Here is a 19,585-nt window from a genome sequence, read left to right on the forward strand (position 1 = left end):
ACACAAACATGCATCAAGAGAAGAACTTCAGCATCATAAGGACTCCACCCGAGACTTTGTATCACAGATAAGATCAGAAAAATCCATTATAAACATTGCATGATATCTACACTTACTATAAAGCCAAGTTCACAATGTCGTTGTCACAATGTCACAATGTCATTGATACACTCTGTTATACCAGAAACAGTTCTCTACTTGCTTTATGACTCCCCTGAGAGTATATTTTGGACAGATATACAAGTTACAATTATGGAAAAGGGCATTAGCTCTAAATCTTAATGTAACATGAACTTTGTTGTGTTTAGTTGTGAATCTCATAGTTAATGGGTGAGTGAATCTGACCTCTGTACAGCTAAAGTCTTCCCCCTCTATGGATCTCGGTTTGATTGACTGTGTGCTCATCACTGCAGTGTGAGCAGGGGTTTTTTTTGTCTGTCTCTTTGACAATTATGACAGGCCTGTTCATTTTCCATTGAATTGTGTGTTTGACTATTTTACTCTTATTGTTAAATAATCTTTTGTATGTATTGGTCTTTATTTACTCAGTATACCTGATGCTTATGTGCATGCACTGTGCACCTAAGACTAAAAATGGCAGCCCTACATCTGTTGATATTGTCCAAAAACCCATTTGCTGATGTTTCCATCACATTTGATTCATTTTCAGTCCCTTCAATCAATCAATCAATCAATCAATCAATCAATCAATCAATCAATCAATCAATCAATCAATCAATCAATCAATCAATCTTTACTTATATAGACAGTAATAATCGACAGGTTTCACGTTATTGTGGCACTCCGCTGCGGCCACCAGGGGGCCTGTTGTCCGGACGGGTTTTATTTTGAAGGCTGTGGGCGGAAGTCTTGTTGTGTAATGCGAGTAGGTGACGCTGGTCTCCCTGCAGAGAGCACAGAGAGACAGACAGCTGAGCACATCCGCTGGAGGAGCAGACAGACGGACTGCGGGAAGAGTGCTGCCGGGTGCAGGGACAGCTCCACAACACGCCGCTAAAATGGGAGTCGAAATCGAGACTATATCCCCGGGCGACGGTAAAGCCACTGCACGGAAAGGAGACGTGTTTGTGTTCATTAATTTCTAAGTGCACATTTGCACTTATGTGTTTGCATAATCCAGCCGCAGAAACACCGCCTTAATTGCGTAGTATGCCAGTTATATTAAGCGCCTGTTTGGTTTCTCTCCACAGGAAGGACTTTCCCCAAAAAAGGACAGACGTGCGTGGTGCATTATGTTGGTGAGTTTGAAATAAGAAACTTATCGCCCTGCGTACTCATTCTGCACATTAGCTGCTCCACTTGGTTATTTGAAGGCCGTACAAGTGGAGTGACGGTTGTGGGCAACTGCCTTCTACACCCGTATGAAAAATAGCCCAGCGTGATAATCCTGAAACTAATACACAAAAACCTCCAGTTCCTCATGGGAACGTTATTTTAGCGACACTGAGCACTTTCCTTCATGCTGTGGAGCTCCAAAAACTACGCACGGCGCACATTTCTTCCCTTCAAAGCCTCCAGGTAGTGATTTGTCAGTAGGGCAAAGAGGCATGACTGTCAGTCACGTACTGGTACATGAAATTTTAACCCCTTCACCACATTTTTAATGCCTGGAAGCGCATTTGTGTTCAAAGCATTCGGATGTGACCGTGTTTATAGCGGGCGCAGCCGCGGCATGTCCCGGGGACAGCGCACTGGATTCATCGCTGCGTAAAATGCGCGCTCTAGTTTGGGGCCGAGCGGTTCATTACAGTCTCACCAAAAGCAGAGGAGAATGTATTCATTTGTGTTCTGGGGAGAAAGGAATTCATTTTAGAGAGAGAGAGAGAGAGAGAGAGATTCCGCTGTAGGGTTCACTCAGAGGCCCAGACAGACTGACAGACAGAGCAGACAGCGGGGGTTTAAATCCCGTCTGATTTCCAGCGCTTTTCTGTCTTTGTTGGAGTTTATAGTGTGTGTGTGTGTGTGTGTGTGTGTGTGTGTGTGTCTGTGTGTGTGTGTCTGTGTGGCGGGGGGTTGGGGGGGTTGTTGATGGCATTGACCGGATTATAACCGTCTGCGCGGCTGCAGTAATGCCAGACTCAAAGTATTATTCCTATTTCTGAAAACCAGTATTATTTATAGGGCTGCAACCTTTGATTCTTTTCATTATTGATCAGTGTCTTAATTAATCAAATACTTTTTGTCAGCAAATAAAGACAAAGCCAATGAGAGTTTCCCAGAGCCTAAGTTGACTTCTTAAATGACATGTTTTGTCAGAGCAACAGTCCAAAACCCCAAAATATTTATCAGAAAATGCTGGAAAAAGAAAATTATTCAGGTCTGAAGGTGGAACCAGTGAATCTTTCCCTTTTTTGCTAACAATTTTTTTTTTTTTTTTATAAGATTAATGGAATATCGAAGTAGTTACTGTACAAGTAGTACTGGTGCTAACATATACACAATATAATGCTAACATGTGACATTGAACAGTTAGAATTTTTTGCATGTTCACCATCTTAGTTTAGCGTGTTAGCATGCTAACATTGCTAACGAGCTTGCAACACAAAGTACAGCTGAAACTGATGGGAATGTTATTCATTTGGCAGGAAGGCCATTCGGTCATAGGTCATCAAGTATTGGGCAAATTAAAATTTTGATCCAATGACACTCAATGCAAATGAATATAGTACAAATAATGAAACATGTAGCACCAGTAGCAAAATGGGATTTGAGATAGATGTGATCTCACGGCGTTCTAGACTGCACATTTGTCTGCACCTGTTCTTAGTATGGCAAAGCTGGTCTCCGTCTTCTTGCCTGGTAAGACAGACATAACTCACCCTGTAATACAAGCCCCTTTGCTTCTGGATTATGTAACTTGAAGCAAGACCTGATTTGGACCTCGCTCACTGAAATATTTTTTATTTCTTTTTGAGCATGAGCCTTTTTTTATCACACAAACTACAGGATTTCCTCACTGGGTGGTCTCCCTTCCTGTCAGCCTACAAAGCAGCCTTGAAATGTGACATGAGACAGGATATTTCATCACACAAGCCCTTTTAAATGTAGACGTGCAAGTAGAGATCAAAACATGGATTTGCTGGGCTTTTGTAAAGGCGCTGCCTGCAGGAAATGGTCGGCGTGTGAAAATGTCAACACTGTGTTGTTTGTTGGTGAAATGGGGAATGCAGCGTATTGGCTTTGATACTTGGATCAGACCTTTCAGTTCTATCAGATAATTCCATGAGGCGGCTTTCTAGACACCCAGAAAAGGACAGGACACCCACTCCGCTGCCTGGATTGCAGCCTGCATCTTGCCAGCCACCCCCTGATGTGCCCAACAACATGCACGATGTTGCACCTTCTCCCACACTGCACATGCACTCACACACACCACAGTGAACCATCACACACACACATGCTGCCTTGCTGGTGCTAATAACAGTAATAGCGCTCGTGTAAATAGTCTTGGAGGGTTGCTATTCTGCGGATTGATGCTTGCATTTTCCTGACTGTCACACTGAAACCCACCCTTCAGACAGCTGCAGCGGCTATTTCTGAGATCCCTGGAATCTGTTCATTTGTGCTCTCACTCTACCCGCAGCAGGGAAGATGGATGTCAGACAAGCCTGGAGGACGTATTTGTGGCCAGTGTTTTTCTGAAAACAGTTTCCTCTGAGCCAGTATTTTTAGCGTTATCTGGTCTGCACATGCTAAAACGTTTTCTGCTGCAGGAATTGTCTTTGTGATAAATCCTGAAATGCTGTGCATGTTCAGAGGTAATGACTGGATTTTTCACCCACTGGAAACATTTGTTTTTGACTCTGTGCCTCTATCTGTTCCCTTTTTCTCAGGCTCCCTGACAGACGGACGGAAGTTTGACTCATCTCGGGATAGGGACAAGCCTTTCAGGTTCAAGATTGGCAAGCAGGAAGTGATCCGAGGCTGGGAAGAGGGTGTTGTGCAGGTAGGCTGGAGAACTGGGAGCATAGTGTGCATGTAAAATCTGCATGTTCGTTTAAGTCCGGCTTTTGATATATCTAATTGCTAGATTTGTGAATTGATACAAATTCTGCAGGTTGCACCCATTCATCCCCTCAGAGAAGGTGGTATGTGTTGTGCTACACTGGATTTATTAATGCCATTGGAACAGAAAATGTCATGCAACTCAGCAGCTTCAAAAATAATGATTCAGAGGCAGAAATAATTTGGATTGCAAGACAGAAAACACAATTTGCTGCTGCTAATGTAGTTAGCTCATCTGCTGAAATACTATCATTTATTGACATGGTTCCATTATCGAGTTTTCACCCAACAAGGTTTCCATTATCACCGCAAACAGAGGGCCAACACAGCACGGATGCAACTCTTTAGCTCACACACTCGGTCCTGCAGCATTTAGATGAGGGTGCTGGTGAATGGTGTTGTCTGTGTGCAGGTCCTGTAGCTTCATGATCTCTAAATGTGCTGTTTACAACATGTAGTATCTCAATAAGGCACCTATTCAAAAGGGTTTTGCTCATTTCTGCATCAAATATTGTGCAATAAAGAAATTAATTCGCTTTAATAGTAAGAGAGATGTTTTCATCGTCACTTTCACTGCCCCCTGTGGTTTGCTATCCAACTGTGACTGCAGAGGCTGCATTAATATGATCTAATTAACTGCATTTTATGTTGCAGTCTCGCTGTTCCACATGACCCATTGACTCTTTCTCTCTCTCTCCTGTGTTTGCATGGTCTTACTCCTCGCACCTCCAGATGAGTGTTGGTCAAAGGGCCAAGCTGACCTGCTCACCTGACTACGCTTATGGAAACAAAGGCCACCCGGGCATCATCCCTCCTAATGCCACCCTCATCTTTGATGTTGAGCTGCTGGGTTTGGAATGAGACTATTTTACGGCTCATATTTTTGTTTGTGTAAGTAATCTGCAACAATTTACAATGTGTCAGGTACTGTTGGTTTTGCAACTTATAGCAACAAATGACATGTTTTTACTTTGTGCAACAATGCACAAGTCATCAGCGTGAAACAGGTGGTGATTGAGGCTGACAAGCTTGCTAATATGCCAGCAAGTCAACTGATTTTCCAAGCCTTGTTACATTTTAGATTTTTTGCCTTTCAGGCAGCAAATAATGTACCTGCATTTCACTACACAAAGAAAACCAACTTGTAGATGCTTGTTTAGATTGTTTATCCATCACAGTTAATGTTTTATTGTCTATGGGCCATTTAGAAAACTGTCCTTCCCTCCTGGGGACTTTTTCGCTTTGTTATCACAAGCTCAGTGTCTCTTATTCGATTTGACAATTAGGTGGAAATTCAAATCACAATGAATACGCAACAGTGTTGCCTAAAATTAGGTCACAGAAATGACAAGGTTTGAAAGAGAACACCAGAAGGGCACACAGAAATGGTCTAATTCTGCAGGAGTTTAGAGTGAAGCCTTATAGAATAACAAAGATGTTTTCAATGACCAATCCCACTAGCTGTTAAGATGGTATCCTCTCTGCTGGTGTGATCGCCGGACAGTGAGATGTTTCTCCACATCTGTGGGTGTCCCCCTGCGGACAGAGGACATGCTTTGTAAAGTCTGTTAGATCATCTTGAACCTGATCCAGTTCTAAGTTCACTGTAGCCTAGAGATATAGATGCCTCAAAAGCAGACCAGCCTTTTTATTGCTTTGGTTTTCACAAATCCAGAATTTGATTTTATTATGTGTTAGATACTGGAACTCTGAAAGTCTTTTGTTTGGTTTTGTGTGAAAACAATGGCAGTCTTTTTTGTTGGGTCACATACTATCCGATGTGCTTTTTCATGGCTTTTCAACATAAATATGTGTCCCTGGTGTGGCCAGAGACCCTCAAAGTATGTGATAAGACCACCCTCACTCTTCATTCTTTTGCTCCATCTATCAAACACCACGTGTTCTAAAAAGCTGGTCAAATTTGGGCACACTTTCTGCGCAACATGACCTATCGTTGGCTGCAAGAACCAGTGCAAAACTCTTCATTTAACTTGCATCATCTGAATATGAGAAGACCTGATGGACTAACTTTAGTAATGTGCCCACAACAGTTGCCAGTAGTAGTAGGGCCAGTACAAACCAGGATTCACTTCAAAACTGACGCTCAAGGATGGATTGAGACTGTCTGTCCATGATCCAAGTTCCAACTTGGAAGCTGTAAGTTTTGCCTTTTTTTCCTGTTACTTTGCTGTTTATTTTGCAGGTTAACCTGTTGAAGTTAGCATTAGCATGTTGCAACACTAATGTGGCTAGCTTCCATTGTAGACCCACACGTTGGAGTAATATTGAGGGAAAGTCAGAATGCTTAAGAGAAATTGTGTAAAGCCTACTTTGAAGCCAGTTAAATAACCAGAGTAGTAGTTTGGATGTCAGTGCAGCTTTTTGTGGCCCGTTCTACATAAGCTCAGCTGGCTTTGTTCTTACACGAAAGCCCCTTCTGCTCTTTGATACTTGCGGTATGTGTGTGCGTTGCTGCTGAATGCAAATTTAATGTAACTTGATTTACCTGAAGGTGCACATGTGAAATAGCCATTGGAAAAGTCTAATATGACTATTCTGATTTACAGATACTCTTAGTGTTACTCTAATAGTAATATTAGCGAACACTATTCCAGGTCCGTCATGGTGTAACATATATGTATATACGTATACCGTTTCCTGCATACGGGACAGCACATCACTACCGTTACTTCCAACAAGGGACGTTGCTTGCCAGACTGACCCATTATCGTTGAGGCATCACAAGTACAGGTTTGTTGCCTGAAATATTAGGGCTACTTTTGATATTAACAAAGAACTGTTGCAGTCTATATAAGCTGTAATTATAATAATGTAATTAAAATAATAATTCTGTTACAGATGTCCAGGCTACTACTGTATGTCCTGCAAAGACTGCTGCTGGCACATCCACTGTTCCCCATGGCGCTCCGCAGCCTTTTCTATCATCCACACCATCCACATCCCTGCAGACTTGTTCACAGTTTTGACAAATATGTTGTGAGTTACTCAAATATCCCTATACTTGCTTGTGTGTGTATCAGTTACCAGTTTATTTGCTGAAACTAATGCAGTCTAATTCAGTGTTTGAACCTTTTCTGTAATGTTTTTCCAGACTCAGTGGCAGTCCTTGTCTCTAGAACAGTTTTCGGGCATGTGGAGAAGCTGAGCCCTCACCACTGATTCTTTCCACAGTGTAATCCTATGGTTATGCATTAAAGACTTGTTAGGCACAATTACTGTGAATAGTCATAGAAACAGAGAATCTGACTGTAAAAAAATGAAGAAAAATATTTTCAGTGCTCAAAATAATGCACATGAAAACACACCATGTCTACTAAAATGACCATAGAACTGAAACATGGCATCCACAGGATGACGCGTCAGGATGTGCACTGTGACCTGCAAGCTCTATTACTGTACAAGTTGACACAACTTCAGTATAAAAGAAATCCTTTTCATCAATGGAGGACATGATCTTGATTATACACTTAAGGTATGGTTTTGCTTCTTTGTGCATTGCATTTGCCCTATTTATATTTCCATGTCATTGGCTATGAACAAAGTACTTTATTCTTGAGGAGGGTTTTGGTCATTTTTAAATGGAGTGTTATGGGTCCTGTGGTCTTGGAGAAAAACACCATGTTCTTTCAGAAAAGTTTCATGAAAAGCTAATTTCATGCATATGGAAAAATTTAAAAATCTGATCCATTGAACATCAAGACTGTGAAAATCTGTAATTACGTAGCAATACGTAAGTAGTGACTCTGTAAGCCACACAAGACATTTCTCGGTTTCACAGCCATTATGTTGTTTATAGATCACAATATAAATCATACAATATTCTTTACAGTATTCCAAAAGGATAACAGATAATCTGCGGCTTTGACAAACATTTATAAAGCATTGATATGGTAATAATTGTCTGACAAGTCAAAACTAAAGATTCAGATGTAGTTCAGATCTAAGTTACTCTGTGAAACATGATTGCAGTAGCCTAACTATAGGTGCAGATAACCCAAGAATCTACAGCACCTGTGCAGCTTTCATGTACATAAGCCAGCTACTTTGTAAGATCAGTAATTCAACCTTCATTTATGTTGATGTGTTGGAGTAAGTATCACTGGTCTGAAGTAATGAATGTGGAGTCAGGATAACACCAGTTGCATCAGCAATCACTATTCAATTATTTTGATTACTTCTGTGAATTTATTAGGTGTCTTTATCAGAAAAAAATACTTTCGCATCTCCTGTGGCTTCATATCGTATGTTCCACCCCCACATCCTGACAATTACTGTATTTATATTATGTACTGTGCTACATGTAAATGATGACATGTTACCTGTTTATTTCCGCACAATAAATGCTTTATACTCCACTAGGCTCTGTAGGTCACTTCTCACAAATGTGCTTGTGAAAACAAAACTAAAACAAGAGTGTACGTTAACGGTTTAGAGAGTTTATGAATAATTGCTGAGCTGACAGTTTGTGACAGAAACACGTACACTGTTTCACTGGCTGCATAGTCACTCACAGAGCAGATGCAGAAGACTGGAAACATGGACGTCTGTGTTTGGAGTTAGTGGGCTGTGCCTGCCTGTGTGACCTTAAAGTCACTAAAACAGACTGGTTTAGATGGAGGGTGAATAGAAGCAAGTGCCCCTCAATGCAGTGTGCAGTTCAGTCAACTTGGACAAGCCAACGGTAGACACTTGCGTGGACCGAGGCCACATTGGGTTATGTGGTGATAAAACCTTGAAAATGTGCAAGGCATCCAGAATGCTGCCATACAGATCTCAGATAGTGATATCCATCTCATTGCTGCCCAAGACATGGCCACACCCCTGATAGAATGACAGATAACATTACCTGGTACTTCATAAGCCTGTTTGATTGTCTCAACAAACCACTGGGAATGCCTTTGTATATACAGTGCCAGTCCCTTGTTCCTTCCACTGTGGCACACAAACAGCTGGTCTGAACATCTTAAGCACTGTGTTGCCTCAGTGTACAGCTTCAGTGCATGGACTGGATGCAGCAAATTGGCCCTCTTGTCCAGCTTGGATCTAAACAGAGGATGTTATGCCTCCAGTTCTATGGCTTGATCAATATGTTTGGGGAAAAAAACCTTTGGTAGGAAAGAGATATTTGATCACAGTGTCACCCAGAACCATCTGCCTTCCATCAAGTTCACGTAGAACTGGTAGGAGTTCACTTACACACTCAGCCGTTGTAACTGCCAAAATCAAAGCAGTTTCATTGATATCTCTCTCAAGGTGACTCCAGTCATATGCTCATGGGCAACATGCTCAAGGCCTGCAGGACCAGTGAAAGGTCCCATTCCACTGCATGCTCAACCCTGGGAGTGTGTTGCCTCCTGGCACCACACAGACATTGTGCTACCCACTAATGTGCACAAACTGGCTTGCCATCAATGGTTCAAAGAAATTGCTGCCACATACACCATCAAGGATTAGGCAACCCATCCAGCATCAAGTACTGCAGTATATCATGTCAAGGGCAGGAGACTGGGTCTAACCACAGCACCATGAAGAAAATGCAGCCCAACAGTTCCCATACACCATCCTTGTGGAAGACGCAGTCTGCAAGATCTCATAAACTGAGGGTTCAAGGTCATTTAAGTGTAGCTGGTCCCCTTCAATGGCATACCCAGAGCTGAAGGAGTTCTGGAGACAGATGCCATATCTCCCCTTCCAGTTGGAAAAGGAGGTCCACTCTCACCGGGATCTGCCAGTGATTAATGTCCAACAGACTGAGAAGTATGGAGAACCATATCCTCGATGGCCACTGAGGGGCCACTTGCAGGGCCCTGTTCATCCTCCTTAGGTCTAGTATAGGCCTGAGAGAATTGTCTTTCATTGGTATTAGGAAATGTGTGGACGGAAACCCATCGTTCTGTGTATGTGGATGTACTACATGATGGCCTTTTTGTCAAGGAGTGTGGCTGTCTCTGGGGTCCGTCGAAAGAACGGATTGCCCACAAGTTTAGTAGCTGGTGCATCATTCAGTCCAGCCTTAGACAGGGCTACACGCTATGTTGCTTGCAAAAGACAGGCTCCCTCACCAGCTCGGTGCTCTCAGGGCTCTCAGCAAAGTCTCTGAGCCATCCCGAGCCTCCATACTCACAGGCTGTGGGACTATTTGCACTTTCATAGGCTTGAAACAGAGTTTGATATCCTTGTCGACGTCACACCACCCCCAGTCCCAGACAACCACTAAAGGGGTGGGTGGAGGAGGTTTGGGAATGCTTTGGAATGCTTCAGATCACAAGACCTCGATCTTACAGCAAGAGGGAGCTTGCCCCTCTGTCTACCATGCTCCTCACATGGCCTCCCTCTGCAATTCTCTGGCCATTTGAAGGAACCAGAGCTTCTATCAGTGAGCCCTGAGGGAGGAAGGTCAACTTCAGACAGTAGCCTTTCCTTTCTCTCTGGCAGTGGCAAATGCTACAATTAATACAGCTGTCAGACATGGCTTCCCTAAGGTGGCCCACTCCCAGACACTTGGGGCACAACTCATGGTCATCCTTAGCCTGAAGTTTAGCTCAACAACAGGCACATAACAGCATTGTTTAAATAAGACAAGGGGTCAGGCTTGGAAATCTGAGGCACAACTGTGACTAGGCCAGAGAGCATGAATCAGAGACTCTAGTAGACTTATATCACAAACATAACCAGAGAAACAAGTAGCTAGCCAACCTGGTCAATCCAATTTACCCTGTTGCCCTGCTAGCCTGTTCCCCTGAATTACACTTATAGACAGGTAATCCAAGCAAGAACTGCAATTGGAACCTTTAGCAGACTCATAATTCATTGAAACCAGACAAATAGCTACCCAGTGAGGCTAATCCAACCTGCTACAATCCCGTTCCCCTGAACTGCATGTGTAACTTAAGCAAGGCTTGGAAGACAACACAAATGCAATGGACTAACCACCCCCTCTAGCATTCGGAGGAATCAACTACCACAGCTACTGTTCAAGTTAATGAGGCTGGTGAGCGAGCCAATAGAACACCCTGTGCAGACTCCTGATCATAAAAACAAACTAAAAAAAGGAGAAACCATTTATCAACAAAGCCTACTTACCCATGGTAGAAGAAAAAAAAATCTGGAAAAATTACCAAATCAACTAAATCTGAGCTAGTAAACAAAATTAGGCAGGCAAAATGCTCTGCTTCTGAAATGCTCCTGGTGGTTTATGGAGGAGGGAAAAAAAATGTGAATAACCACGTTGCATGCACGAAGTGATAGAGCAGAGCAGGCAGCCCGGACACCCAGGCTGTCTGCTCTGCCTAACCCACAGACAAATCACTGAAGAGGTCAGTAGATTTACGAGGGAAACTACAGCTCACAATCGTAGAAAAACAGACACAACCAGAGAGTAGAGCCTTTGCTTGACTCAAGTTGTCAATTCATATTCCTTCAGAATTAATGTTTCCCATTACTCATCACTGATAAATAGTAATCTTAAATTCAGTGCACCGTGTGTCCCGTCACAGCTGTGGAGGAGTACTGCAGTTTCCTAGGCATTCGTTACACAGAAGTCGGACGTGGTTTCATTTAAACTGGGTCAGAAAAATGAAATCGGAAATCGATCTCAATGCAACATCTTTAAGGATGTCTCAGTTCCTAAAATGCATCTCGAGGGGTCTTTATGCAGTCTCGCAGACTACATGACACACCCACTTCATTATGCAACACACCCCCTGAGATTTTTTCCTTACCTTAGCCAAGTAATTTTGATGCCATTTTGGTGGTGTGGAAGTTTTTTCAGCACATGTGACATACAAAAGAGGCCTGAGCACAGCTGGAATGTGCAAACCGTGGACTTTACAGATCCTAGTGTTCATGGTATTCACACATCATATTTAATCGGTGCTGCTTTAACATGACGGCTCCCAAGAGAGGATGGTTCCTTTTGGTAAATGCCTGTTGCCTCGACTCCTCTCTTCTCGTCTCTTCTCCTTGCCTCTTCTGCTCTCATCTCAAGTGAGAGGGACTAAGACGTGAGGAGAGGAGAGGAGAGGAGAGGAGGTGAGGAAAGGAATCGAGGATTTACAAACTGAGGAATTAGAGGAGGGGATAATGCAACATGCTTTTTTGATGACATGAACCTCGGGGACAAAAAAAGAAACACCTAAAAAAAAGGGAAGGCAAGGCTGGGGGAGCTGCTCAATGTGGACAGAGTAAAACATTTAACCTTGCCTGCATAGAGCGACAGCCCATATTGCCCTGCAGTGAGGGGCTTCTCAGTAAATGTCCTGCAGCAATGGGCAGAATGAGAAAAATAGTGTGTTTTCTGAACATTGAAGAAGGTAAACATTTTTTGTAGACCCCCAAAATTAAAGTCTGAACCTGAAAATAAGAATGTCACTTTTAAGTGAAATATATTTTCCATGTTGCTAAACAAATCTGGCAGTTTTTAGTTCTGCCATTTAGCTGCTGCACGTTCTCCAAGTAACTGCATACTGATGCATTAGATTGCACACTAGTCAGTGGTACCTACAGAAGTACCAGCCCACTTGACTCACAGTCCTGAATTGAGATAAGTGCATTAAGTGGAGATTTAGTAGCTGTGTGATTAAGCCCTTTGGTTGTGAGCTCCAAGGTAAACCTCATGTATGATATTATTTGTTCCTAATCCTGAATTCTCCTTCTTGTTATCTTCACAGGTGACTTCCTACCTGGGTGACCTGGGGAGAAGCTAGGAGAGTCTGCACTTGATTCTATAGGAGGCTTGAGTCTATAGTTCCACTACTTATTTCATCAATCTATGACAGTTTGTGTTATTTTGTCTCTGTGACTGAGTGAATTATATTTTTCCATCATATTCTTCCTCCTAAAAACTATGGGCCATAACCTTACAAACCTCCATGTTCTTAATCTTGAATTTTTTTTTTTTTAATTGCTCTTATCGTTTTGTTTTTGAAGTTTTTGTTGTGCATGGTTCCGCTGAGAAGTACAAAATACCAATGAACCACTAGCGGCGACATTCATCTCTAATGAGTCAATGCGCACTGGTATTATAATGTTTCAGAGCTGGCGCTTGTTATATTACAGAAACAAAAAAGTGTAGAAAAGAAAATGAAAAGCACATATTTGTATCCCTGTCCATCTTAAAATCAGAACAAATGCATTGAGTTTCTATCAGAGAGATAAGAGTTTGTGTTGAATTTAGTGGCTACCTATAATGAAATGTCAAATTGCGGGAGCCCTTAATGGTGCAACGCAGGAACTGAGTTTGCTATATAAAATGCTCATTTCTGTATACAGTAGTATCACTGTGTTTTCTTTTTCATTTAAATTGTTAATTGTGTGAGCAAGAGAGGGGTAATTGGCATAAAGGAGATTCAGAGTTGTAGATAGTTCTGATGCGTGCCTAAATATTCTCACCAGACACATGGTTACTACCTTGCCCTGTCTGCATGTTCTAGGCCCGATGGAAACCCTAGTATGTATGTACATGTTGAAAGCTTTGCATCCAATTTACATTATCATTGCCTTCTCATCTTGCCGAGTCTTTAAACCCCATTTAAAGCCATATACAGGTCAATAATGCAAAGACAGGATTTGTGCTGACACACATCAATTGGATTGTTGTTTTTTCTTAGAAAAGAGGAATGCTTGAAATTTGCAGAAGGGGGTTGAGGACCCGGTCACATTGTGACCTTCCCCAATCTTATTTTGTGTAACAACTACAGTAGTACAATCATGTATTTTTCAGATGCCAACTTCCTATCTTTGAGAATGAACAAAGCTAGTGTAGAATCTATGACGATAGATAATGTTTTTGTTTTTTTTTGCCAGTGGCAGTAAAGTACCACACTGCCTAAGTGAAGTCTGTGTTGTGGTAGAAAAAATGATGACACACAGGCATCCTAGTGGTTTTATATCTCAAATAAGAAGTTTTAAATGGAGTTTAAATGAAGTAATATGCTGGCCTGGCTGTCGGATATTGACCGTGGCTATCGATGTTACATATTGGTCAAGCTGCAACTGGTGAGGCAGCAGTCCACCTCTGTACTGTGTAGTTATTTGCTGATACGTTACTGTATGCAGGCTAAACCAATGATGACATATTTAAAATAAAAGAAGTGCTCTCCACTTGCCTATGCAGTTTTTTTCATATTTGTTTTATTGAAAATGTGTATTTATGCCTTTTAACTTTTACATTCATGGAATGGTTGAAAAATACATGCTGACTTTTGAAACACGTTACTGAAAATTGTTTTTCATGTGGAGATTGTGCAGTTTGAATATTTTGAAGCTGTAATGCATCGTTGTGCACCTTATCCACAGGTAGCTGAAACATACTGTTGACAGCTAGTGCAGTCACATGCTGATTAACAGCAGTGGAAAGTAACTGATTAGGTTTACTTACGAAGATATTTAGAGATATTTGTATTTACTGAAGGTGTTTTTCATTTGATGCTTGTTTAAACTTATACATTTTCGGGGGAAATATTGCACTTTTACATCTTAATAACATGACAAGACAGCTTAAGTTGCTAGTTACTTTGCAGAAATCATTTTTACATATAAAGTATGTGATCATATCAAAAAACACACTTTATGTAGGAATATGCACCATGTGACCACAATAGACACTAAAATTAAGTTTCAGGACACAGGCCCCCTCTAAATGACAGGGCCACAGAGATTAGATAATGACTCAGCAAGTGCCTGAGGTGATATTTGTATATGTGATATCCTTTGTGTTGGAAATCCCAAAATAAATATACAGTAAATCAAATAACACAACCAAAAAAGAGAACAGGGGCATTTTGTGTGCAACAGGGCAGGTGTCCACTTTGACTACAACATTAAAATGCTGCTCAAACCTTAATGCAGTCACTTGTCTCGGTCTGGACAATAAGTACTTTTGATATGTTCATATTTTGGAGAATACACTGTGGTATAACTACTTCTTATTTAGTGAGGAATCTTAGTTCACCTTTTTTCGCCGAAGCATTTGATTTGACACGATCAGCAGCTAAGTGCTGTGCCAGCTCTCAAAGGAGGCAGGATTTGCAGTCATGCTCCTCACATTTGTACTACAACTACATGACTGAATGTTCTTGGTAATGTCTTCAGTGGATTGCCTCCTACCTCCAAGACTGATCAACCTCTGTTAGAATTGATAATGTGTGCTCTTCCACTGCACCCATTTCCTGTGGAGTACCACAAGGCTCCATATTAGGCCCTATTTTATTTACTCTACACATGCTTCCTACGCTTTAGTTGTTCGCCTTAAATTGTGGAATAATTTGAGATTAACAATGAAATCTTCCCCTTCCACTGATATCTTCAAAAACCCATCAAAAGACCTATCTCTTTTCTTTACCCTCTAAGTGTCATCATGAAGACATGACACTTTTTTATTTGTGCTACAATTTTATCAACATATTCTAAGCTTTTATTAATTTACTTATATCCTCTTTTCTACTTTATGCCGGTATCCTTAATTTGACTATTCCTGTGTTTTTATTTGAGCATTTTATTTCACTGTAAAGCATTTTAGTTAATGTTTGTAGTTTTCAAATGAGCTCAAGAGTAGAAAAGAAGACACCCACAACCTCAGCCTAATGATGTGAGTATTTCTACTGTAAACATTATATGATAATGGTCCTGGACCTGGACATATTAAAATCTCACTTGTTTGCTGCCACTCATATTAAACACATCCATCCATCCATCCATATTCTATACCGACTATCCCTTTTCGGGGATCGAACCGGTGACCTTCTAGCTGTGAGGCACAAGTGTGAAGTGAAACATCACTCAAACCATGTTCATCCCTCGGGCAAAACGAAATTAGCACTTTCAAATTCATGTACATGTTATTCTTACACTCTCTATTAAACTCCTTAGTTTTTATCTGAAGGGGACTTATTCATTTTTGCTCATAAAATTTTAGATCTTCAGATAGACTTCATGGCAAAGCAGGGCCATGAGTATACAAAAGACTACAGGGAGTTTGTGCTCATGCTCCATCTACATGGTCCAAAGGCATACAAGTACCTCAGAGAGACTCAATATCTTCCCCTCCCACATCCACATACATTACAAAGGTAGTCTTAATGTTGTTCAATTGAATTCTTGGATATTACTGATGCAAACACGTTAAATAGCTAGTTCTCCATTTTTTTTTTTTTTTTTTACAGGTGGCTGCGTTCGGTGGATGACAAGCCTGGCCTGAACAAGCTGCAGAGAGGGTGATTCGCCAAGCTTCAACAAAGCAGGCTCCAAAGGTGTCAACAGTCACACACATCGTCCAGGAGGAGATTGGAATGGAGGATGTTTTTCTGCTTGGGGAGCACATTGAGGAGACACAGTTTTGTATCGACAACCATCATTCCAACTTGTTGTTATTGGTTGTGTCTGTGTTTCTCAAGATAAAGCTGCACCACATTGGCAAACTCACCTCTCTTAACCTGCAGAAAGGGAGCACGAGAAAGAAGCTCTGCAAAACAGACCTCTTTCAGCGGTTTTAGCTGTAAAACTTACATGAGCAAGTTTGTATACGTGTAAATATGGTTTGGGGCGGGGATGTCATGTTCTTGTGTTAACTTGAGAATTTACATTTACATTACATTTTATTCTCTCTCTGTTTTGTACAGCCTTGGAACTCTCTCTCTCTCTCTGACCTGATATGAAGTATATTGATACTCTAGATGATTTATATATATTATAATTTTCTCTGATATATTATTTATATTGATACTCCATATATGATTTATATTAATTTTCTCTGATATATAACTATATCTGATATATAACTGTATGTATGAATGATATTGATACTCTATGTATGATTTATATATTATTTTATATATATATATATATATATATATATATATATATATATATATATATATATATATATATATATATATATATATATATATATATATATATATATATATTTTCATTTTCACTAAAACATAATTTTTATATATATATGATATCTTCTATAGTTATGTTTTATATAGAAATATAATGTATTCATTAGTCAGCATTTTGTTTATATATGTAAATATTTATATATAGTCTAATCATATATTGTCTCTTCAAATTATTAAAATAGTTGACTTTACTGCCGTGTGTGTGTGTGTGTGTGTGTGTGTGTGTATGTGTGTGTGTATAATGTGTGTGTTTACAGTGTTTGTGACTGTCTACAATAGGCTATATCAGAATACTCTATTACTGTTAACCCCACTATGAATATTAAAATACACCGAACCATTTGTCCTGTATCATAGCTACATGTGATGGGGCTCTGATCCGATAGATGACACATAAATTTGTACAAATAAAAATATTTATCTTATTCAGCATTTTTTAGTGCAAGTGTGTGTAACCCCCTTTCCACTTGCTCAGTAGTAGACACAGTAGTGTTGTGTCGTTCGCGAACGATTCGTACTGAAGCGAATCACTTCCTCAAGTGATTCGTTTGTTTCTCAGTTCAGTTGTATGGAGGGAGGGACCGCGCACGCCGACTACGCCGCGTCACAGACGCCTGATAGAGGTGTGTTGTGTTCAAGTGTACCTTGGAGAAAACTTTTTTTTAAACTCTGCTAAATTTGCCACCGCAACAACTCACGTACAGTAGGACACAGCATGTAAAAAGTAGTGTATAAAACCCACAGTTTGAGAAAATGCGTGACTGTCTGATCATCTCATTGCGACAATTTGCGAGGGAGCGGTGCATATTCAGTGTGAATCCTTCACTGAATGTACTGTGGGGTATACGTTCATTGAACGGATCACTCACTGAGCCCAATTTGCCGAGTAGACCAGTAAAATAGCATACCATAGGACAGGACACTTAACACATCATGATTTATAAACGAGTTTTATATTTACAAATGTGTTTGTCAAAGCAACACAGTCACAACACTCTCATCTCCCGGTCCTGGAAGCTGTGAACTGAACTGAAACCTGAACCGTTCAGCCGTATATAAATTCAGGAATCGCAGGCTCCTCCTGTGAAGCACTAAATGATTCGGTGATTCGGTGAACGAATCTTTTGAACGAATCTTTCTAGTGAACTGATTCTAGTGATTCAGTACATCTAAAAGAACTGGTGTGCCCATCACTAAGACACAGAGGCCACCACACGTCATGTTGTTGACCAGTCACGTGCAGCTTGAACAGAAAAAAAGTCGAGAAAAAAAAAAAGAAGCGGCTAGCTCAGGCTCACAGGGAACGAGCCGTTTCGTTGCGTTATCCTGGTGGTATCCTGAGTGAACTGGTTATATTGGGACACAGGCTGAGTGATCTTGATATTACAAGAACTGAGCATGGACTCCAAGTGATTTGAACCAGGAGCAGATTGTTGAGGATTTGGTGGTGCACATGGCTCAGATTGATGTTCAGACAGATGAGTCCAACAACTACAGAGGGATGTCCAAAACTGTTGCCTAGCAACAGAACATTGTGTGCACACTATGCAGTGCGTAAAACCCATACAGCTCTCTTTGCTTTAATGTGTGTGCTTGTGCCAGCAGCTATTATTTAATTTCTTGTTGTGTTCTTTCTAATGGAAAAGGTTTGACCAATAAATTAAATTTTAGACACATTGTAGGCTTTCCTGCACACACAATGACATACCCTGCCTTACCACCTATTTAAAGGGCCTGACTGCAACCAGATGTTTGTAATAAAATCATTGCATCAAACACTTGATGTGTAATTGAAATTATGTTCCTCCAGGGATCTTGTTTAAGGATTTTCTCAACGTGGCATTTTTTTCTGTCTTAAATATGTCTTCATTAATTATATCCCAAAATGAGAATAAATGCGCAGCATGTGTCAGGTGACGGTGTCATTATGATAATCTTAGATTTTGAGCTATCTTAAACATATGATGTATAATCTGAAGCATGTAATTAGAAATGGTTGAAACGTATAGAAATGTCTGTCGAAAATGAATGCTGATTGTTACAAATTGTTTTGCTTTCCTCCAGCGTGAGTGTATCTCCATCCACGTGGGTCAGGCTGGGTCAGGTTGGCAATGCCTGCTGGGAGCTTTTTTGTCACGAACATGGGATCACGCCAGACGGACAGATACTCAGTAACAAGACGCTTAGAGGAGGAAATGATTCCTTCAACACCTTCTTCAATGAGACAGAAGCCGGAATGCACAGTGCCAGAGCTGTTTTTGTGGACCTGGAGCCCACTGTTATCGGTAAAATGAAATGAGAGGAATTGTAGAAAAAATAGAATTGTTGCTATTTTGTTATGTTTTATTCTCCCCCTGTTATTCAAACTCTCCGATAATTTATGGTCATTTCCTTAGATGAGGTGCACACAGGGACCTACCGTCGGCTGTTCCACCCTGGTCAGCTGATCAGTGGGAAGGAGGATGCTGCCAACTACTACGCACGTGGACACTACACCATCATCGAGATCATCGACCTGGTGATGGACAGGATCCGCAAAGTGGTGCGTATACAGTCAGAGCAGATTTTGCTCCAGAATATGAGATAGAAAAACAGATCCACATCCATCCATCCATCCATCCATCCATCCATCCATC

The 19,585-nt window shown here is 41.0% G+C and overlaps 1 protein-coding gene and 1 pseudogene across 2 annotated transcripts; both read left to right on the plus strand.

The window, feature by feature from the left end:
* The first annotated feature begins 869 nt into the window (after positions 1-869).
* On the plus strand, positions 870-14,148 carry LOC139335507 (peptidyl-prolyl cis-trans isomerase FKBP1A-like). Of its 2 annotated transcripts, XR_011602423.1 has the most exons (6): positions 899-1,056; positions 1,212-1,259; positions 3,855-3,967; positions 4,759-6,777; positions 6,886-7,023; positions 7,139-12,161. XR_011602423.1 is itself a non-coding variant. In XM_070969137.1 (5 exons), the coding sequence occupies exons 1-4, from the start codon at positions 1,020-1,022 to the stop codon at positions 4,885-4,887; spliced, it is 327 nt and encodes a 108-aa protein (XP_070825238.1). In that variant the 5' UTR covers positions 870-1,019; the 3' UTR covers positions 4,888-4,917; positions 12,717-14,148. The 2 variants fall into 2 exon arrangements, 1 of the variants encoding a protein (XP_070825238.1); XM_070969137.1 differs by lacking the exons at positions 6,886-7,023; positions 7,139-12,161 and adding an exon at positions 12,717-14,148 and having other exon boundaries at positions 870-1,056; positions 4,759-4,917.
* Positions 14,149-18,853: 4,705 nt separating this feature from the next.
* Positions 18,854-19,585, plus strand: part of LOC139335587 (tubulin alpha-1C chain-like) — a 328,997-nt pseudogene continuing 328,265 nt past the window's right edge.

This window comes from Chaetodon trifascialis, chromosome 8, assembly GCF_039877785.1.
Source record: "Chaetodon trifascialis isolate fChaTrf1 chromosome 8, fChaTrf1.hap1, whole genome shotgun sequence".
Taxonomy (NCBI): domain Eukaryota; kingdom Metazoa; phylum Chordata; class Actinopteri; order Chaetodontiformes; family Chaetodontidae; genus Chaetodon; species Chaetodon trifascialis.

What these genes read in the sequence shown, in the direction of transcription:
- LOC139335507 (XM_070969137.1), top strand. Translation starts at nt 1,020, where the DNA reads ATGGGAGTCGAAATCGAGACTATATCCCCGGGCGACG. An exon ending in GACTATATCCCCGGGCGACG is followed by an intron (nt 1,057 to 1,211) that starts GTAAAGCCACTG and finishes TTCTCTCCACAG; the next exon opens with GAAGGACTTTCCCCAAAAAA. An exon ending in GGGAAGAGGGTGTTGTGCAG is followed by an intron (nt 3,968 to 4,758) that starts GTAGGCTGGAGA and finishes TCGCACCTCCAG; the next exon opens with ATGAGTGTTGGTCAAAGGGC.